Below are 6,042 nucleotides of genomic sequence, written 5' to 3'. Positions count from 1 at the left end.
ACAGAATCCAAAGCAGGCTGTCAGCAGAGAGCCTGATGCGGAGCTCAAGCTCACGAACCACGAGATCATGACCTGAGCCAAAGTTGGACGCTTAACCAACTGAGCCACCCAGGTGCCCCAGGACTTTTGCACGTGTTTTTCTTTCTGCCCTGTCCCTGGTTACTTCATACTATTCAGGTCTCAGATTAAACACCACCTTCTACAAGAGGCCTTGACTATTTAAAACAGACTAACTTCTATCCAGATCTTTCTCTATCTCATAACTTGTTTTATTTTTCTCATAGCACTCACTGCAACTCATAGCACTGAGATTCTCTTATTTGACTCATTTTGTTGCTTGTTTCCCTAGCTGGAATGTGAATCACAGGAAGGCAGGGAACTTGTCTGTTTTGTTTGCCCTGAGTCCCCAATGCTTAGAACACTGCCTGGTAAATATAAATACATGAATGAAACTGTATTTGTTTGATTATTGACTGATCCCCCCAGTAGAATGGCAGCTCCATGAAGGTCAGGATCTTACCTGGGTTACCACTACATCCTCAGCACCTAATATGGTGCCTGGAGCATACTAGATGCTCAAGAAAGAATTTCTGGGTGAGTGAATTAATGTTCCAAACACACTTTAACTCAATGTGCTCCAAACTGAACTTAGTCTCTTCTTCCCCACCAAACCTGCTTTTCCTTCCGTGCACTCCAGTTCAGTCAATGGCACCATCATCCACTCTTGACACCCAACCCAGAAATGAACTCACACTCCCTTCACTCATTCACCTACTATTTTCAATGAGTTCCCAAGCCTTGCCTATTCAACATCCAAAATATCCCACTTATTTAATCCTTTTCTACCTATGTTGCAGCTATCCTGATTCAGACCTCATCTTTGTTTCATTACTAATGCAACAGCCTCCTCCCTCCTGTCTTCCCTTTTTTTCCTTTTTATTATGTAAGGCTTCACAACATTGTATGTCATCTTTGTGCAGGGGCCATGTTAATCTTATCTGTGTCTTTCCAATTTTATCATATGCGTGGCCAAAGTCAGCCCCCCCCCCCCGCCCCAAGCTAAGAAAGCTTTAGCTGCAGGGCATGTCACTTGTCATATGGTCACATGGTCATATGTTTTTATAAAGTTTGCATAATATATTTAAACCACAATTCATTAAAACCACTGTCCCCTTCCACTAGTTTCCCTAGTCACATTTTCTCTTGTATTAGGTGGTGTTGGAGCTGCTTCAGACATTTTTGAGATCCAGCTGAGTGGAAGTTGATTGAAGGGGGATACATTTAGTTTCATTTTAGTGAGACATTTGTATACAGTTTGTATCTCTTCTTTATAGTTATTACCCAGGTGTAGGAATAGCTTCTGGAAATACTCTACCTTTGAGCCTAATTTTGTATTCACAAGCCCATATTCTTTTCTTAAAAATTTTTTTTTACATTTATTTATTTTTGAGAGACAGAGAGAGACTGAGCACAAATGGGGGAGGGGAGAGAGAGAATGAGACACAGAATCCGAAGCAGGTTCCAGGCTCTGAGATGTCAGCATAGAGCCCTATGCGGGGCTCAAACTCACAAATGGTGAGATCATGATCTGAGCCAAAGTCGGACGCCCAACCGACCAAGCCACCCAGGCACCCCTCTATTCTTTTCTTAAAGACCTACCTCACAAACTGTATAAGCTTCAGGTCCCACTAATCCTGAATTTTCCCCTGGCTCAGATGCAAATGTGACTTTTGAGTTGCTTTTGCTCAAAAACCTTTAGTGGTTTGTTATTGTTTACAGGATAAAATATAACATTTAACTTCTTTTTGTAAATGTTTTTCTGTGTGCCTCCATGCATTTGTACATGTTGATCCTTCAGTAAACTCTTATATAGCCTTCAGGTCTCCCTGAAACCTTCCTTGACAGCACCAAGTTGCTTCTGAGGCACTTTCATGACTTTATTTTGCACTTTGCAAGAGGTAGATATATGCTTACTGGACCTTGCAATCCCAATTGTTGGTTTGCATGTTTGTCTCCTGCACTGGCTGGCAATTTCCCCACTGGAGTCCCTCTTCATCATGGTATCCCCATGGTCTAAGCCACCATCATTTAGGAAATTGATGTGCATACACACATTTTCTTGTTTAAAGTGGTGGTGCCCTTTAAAAAATGAAATAGTAAGAGGATTCCTAGAGAATATTCTAGAATGTCAGAGAACACCAGCGCCACCTTCTATGTCTGTGGAGTTCCATTCATTCAACCTCTTCTCCCACCCACCCTCAGGCTAGTCAGAAAACACTGGGACTTGTGCATAAAAATCATGGCACAGTATCTGAACCAAACTGAACTGAAATAGTGGGGTCAAAGAAGAGAGAGTTCAGAGGGAGCTGGGAAGTACACAAAAGCTTTACGGAGGGACTAGGACCAACGGACCGAGTGAGGGACCGACAAGACACAACTCGGGGCGGGGAGGGGGGGGGCGGGGAGAGGGGGTAGTAGAGGGTGCAAAGTTCAACTTCCCAGCTCTGAAACTGAAGCCACTTGGCTTCCCTAAACCCATGTCTTCACTTGAACAGAGCTTTCCTTGCAGGGTGAAGAATAAACGATTCGGAGACCGTGCAAAAGAGACCAGCCACAGAATGTGCTCAGCAAACGGAAGCTACTGTGAGTACTCCATCTCTATCCTGGCCGAAGCCCGCCCCCGCCGCGATCCATTAGCTTTGCAGTTTGCAGTCACTGAGTTCACCTCCTCTCATAGGACGAGAAGGCTGCGGAGGAGGAGGAGGAAGTAGGAGAGGAGGGGTGGAGGGACAGTGATTGTGTGTGTGTGGGGGGGGGGGTGGGTGTGTGAGGGGAGGGTGTGGGGTGGGTGTGTGAGGGGAGGGTGTGGGGTGGGGGGGGCGGGGCGAGGGGGGTGGAGGAAGGAGGGTGCTTAACTCCCTGTTGGCCCGGAGGAGGAGGAAGGTTTGGAAGGCTCTGGCCCCACTCAAAATGGAGCCAAGCGACTGCCTCGCCTAAGATGGTGGCTTAAGGTCCTCAGCCTTGATTGGGTACCTAGAAGAAACGAGCGGGTCCAAAGGTAGCCGAATCCCGTCACCCTTTCTCAAGGTGGCGCCCCGCCTCTGCTGGCGTCACGCGGGAGCCGCTGGCCTCCCTTCCCCGCCTCTGCCGCGGTTACCTCGCGTGCCCAGCCCTCATAAGATGGCGGTCTGGTAGCCTCCCCGCGGCAGCGCCGCCACTCTCAACATGGTAGCTGTTTACCCCATATTTCTCCTCCCCTCTCCGCTTCAACTTCCTCCTTGTTTTGAATAAACTTTATTGACTACTTCGAATTGCCTACCATCGCCACCGGGTTTCTCCCGGCGACTTTTTCGGCAGTTTTTCCTCCGACCTGGCCGCCGGTTATTCTCATTTCTCTTGCTTTGCTCGCAGCGATCTCCAGCCGGCTCAGGGACGACGCCGTTTGCCCGCTCCCCGGGCGGCCGCCGGACTAGGCCCGAGCTGCGGGCTCCAGTAGGCCCTAAAGACCGGGCCCGGGGCAAAACCGTGGAGAAAGCCGCTCTGAAGCACCGCCGGGCGCCCAGGGCCGCGCAAACCCAGCGGGTGGTTCTGGGGGAAGGCTAGCAAGATTCGCAGCGTTGCCGTGACGATCCCAGAATTCGGCGCGCGCCGCCGGTGGGGCCGGAACTGCTTGCCGATCCTCCGCTGAGCTAGGTGCTGAGGCGCTTCGGAGCAAGCCCGGCAACTGGCGCGTCGGTGGAACAGAACTCCGCTAGTGTGAGCGATCCCTGTAGCTTTGCAGATGAGGAGGTCCCTGTAGGGTTCAGGGCAAAAGCCATTCTTGTCAGGTTTGGGGCGTGAGGAGGTTCCTGTCATTTTGGGCGGCGTGAAGAGATCTCGTAAGTTTCGGGGGCTGCAAGAATATTCCTGTCAGTCTTGAGATCTGTGATGAGCTCTCTGTCAGTTTGGGGAGACAGGGGAGTCGTCGTCACTCTGAGGGGGCTGTGAGGAGATGCCTGTCCGTTCCCGAGCCGGAGGGGGGGGGGGCGGGTGAGATCCTTGCTTAGTTGCGGGAGTGTGAAGAAATTCTAGTCAGTTTCAGGGGTTTAGAGGAGATCCTTTTTAGTGTTGGGGGTGCAACTCGGAGCCCTGTCGTCTTCGAAGTAGAGGACGATCTGATCTTTTCTAGAATTGAGATTTATTTAATTTGTTGGGGTGATGAGACTACTGACTGGTTAGGGATGGAATGATTTTGAAAGTGAAGGAGAAGACCATTTCAACTCTCAGCACGACCCCAGAACTGTGGTTTGAGTTGGGCGCCTAGTCTTGTCTGCCTTGCTCCTGAGGGCATCGAGGTGATTCTCGAGTAATCTGAGGCGACTTCCAGGGATCCCTCATCTCTCTCTAGTTGCCCCTATTTTGGGAGTGAGAGAAAGGGCTTTTTCTAAGGTACCCCAGCCTATTTATTTTGGCTCTGGTTTGCGTCATAATAAAGAGAGCCCTGGGAAGCAAGGTTGCTAGCAAGGAGAGGTATCAGTAAGGGATTAAAGGAGCTTCCTGAAAAGGCGTCAGATATTTCCCTGAAACCCGGAAAGAAGTTATCACTGACTCAGGGGGCCGATGGAGCTGGGGGGCGGGGCAGAAACCTCGACGGCCAAATGCCGTCCTTTATTTGTTAAAAACATTCTGGTGGCCGGTGGACTTTTCTCCGATTGCCCCCTACAGCCACACCAGCTGTGTTGCATCCCGGCAGCACTAACTGCCCATTTGTGAACTGAGGGTTGGTACCCTGGGGGACCTGATTCACTCGGTAAAAAGTGTTGTTTGTGCCCAGCTATCGTCCAGAAAGGACGCGTGCTGCTGCCTCCTGCTTCTCTTGACGCTACGAACCTGGCCCGCCGCAGAGCGCTCCAAGGCCGGGCGAAGATGGCCTCAGTACCAGTGTATTGCCTCTGCCGGCTGCCTTACGATGTGACCCGCTTCATGATCGAGTGTGACATGTGCCAGGACTGGTTTCATGGCAGGTAAGGAGGGCAGTCCAGACTGGACAGGTGCTCACTTGCACGCTCCTTTCTCAGTCCTGTTTTAGGTTCCTGCTCAGAAACTTTTCCCCCTTCTCTGGCCAAGAATTAGCTCCAACCCACCTCCCAGACCCATGTTTTTTCATCCTTCCTTTTAAGACCAGGGCGTAGCTCACAATGACCTCTGGTGTCTCCTCTTTTTTCTATCCCATGTGTGTTTCTTCTTTGCCCCCTTTTTTATTTTAGGAAGTGTTCTCTTTCCAGCCACAAAGAATGTATCATTTTTGTATGCTGGAAATTGTGTTTTGCCTCAGATTCTGGCTTCTTGGGAGACAGTGCTGTATTTTTGAAATAATTGAAACAAGCATGGATTTCAGTTGTGCCTTTCAACTTACTATCAGAGTGTCCTTTGGCAAGTTGCTTTGCCTCTCTGAACCTCATGGTCTTCGCCTATAAAATATATCTAATACATCTGTCCTGATGATTTAAAGCGTTTTGCATGCATTCAGCAGGTGGAGGCAGAAATGCAATAGTACTTTATTTCTTCAGTATTTATCTGCAGAACCATCCAACTAAATTGAATTAAGCAGAAGAGGTATTGGGTAAAACAGCAGGAGCGAAACCACTAATGAATTTCCTCCAGTTAACCATGTGTGCACAGAAGCATCTGTCACCCAGGATTCCAGAGAAGTTAGTGTGTGGGAAGAAACTGATGTTCTCTTATTGTTGGGACTTAAGGCCCAGTTATGGAAAGAAAACCATGAGAGGAATTTTTGCACTGGAGTACAGTATGTTAGATTCTACAATTTTCAGTTGTCACTAGTCCCTTCCGAATGAGCTCCTATTGTCCCAGCCAAACTGAAGGTGCTGGTACTGCTATGCTAAAATTCTGCTCTCAGCAGGGATGGCCCCTTGCAGCGCCTTCAAATTCATGTTCAGCTGATCTTTATTATTTATTGTGTGCCAGGTGCAGAGTTCTTTTTACTGCTTCATGTGATTTCACTTAAGAGAGGACAGACCTAGAGGGTGGGGCCTTTTTCTT

The 6,042-nt window shown here is 48.8% G+C and overlaps 1 protein-coding gene and 1 non-coding gene across 7 annotated transcripts in view; one reads left to right on the top strand and one right to left on the bottom strand.

Moving 5' to 3' along the window:
• Positions 1-935: 935 nt before the first annotated feature.
• Positions 936-1,040, bottom strand: LOC115507930. The gene has a single exon (XR_003966850.1). It is a non-coding gene; the product is annotated as a U6 spliceosomal RNA (small nuclear RNA).
• Positions 1,041-2,955: 1,915 nt separating this feature from the next.
• The window catches only part of PHF8 (PHD finger protein 8), an 88,779-nt gene continuing 85,692 nt past the window's right edge, over positions 2,956-6,042 (top strand). For 2 of the 6 annotated variants that reach the window (XM_030304710.1, XM_030304711.1), the window contains exons 1-2: positions 3,074-3,878; positions 4,814-5,003. In XM_030304710.1, coding sequence (XP_030160570.1) covers positions 4,906-5,003 — 98 coding nt within the window. In that variant the 5' untranslated portion in view covers positions 3,074-3,878; positions 4,814-4,905. The other 4 variants (XM_030304707.1, XM_030304708.1, XM_030304706.1 and 1 more) reach the window with 4 other exon arrangements.

This window comes from Lynx canadensis, chromosome X (genome assembly GCF_007474595.2).
Source record: "Lynx canadensis isolate LIC74 chromosome X, mLynCan4.pri.v2, whole genome shotgun sequence".
Taxonomy (NCBI): domain Eukaryota; kingdom Metazoa; phylum Chordata; class Mammalia; order Carnivora; family Felidae; genus Lynx; species Lynx canadensis.
The sequence above is the reverse complement of the archived record's forward strand: the minus strand, read 5'-3'. Positions and strand labels throughout refer to the sequence as shown.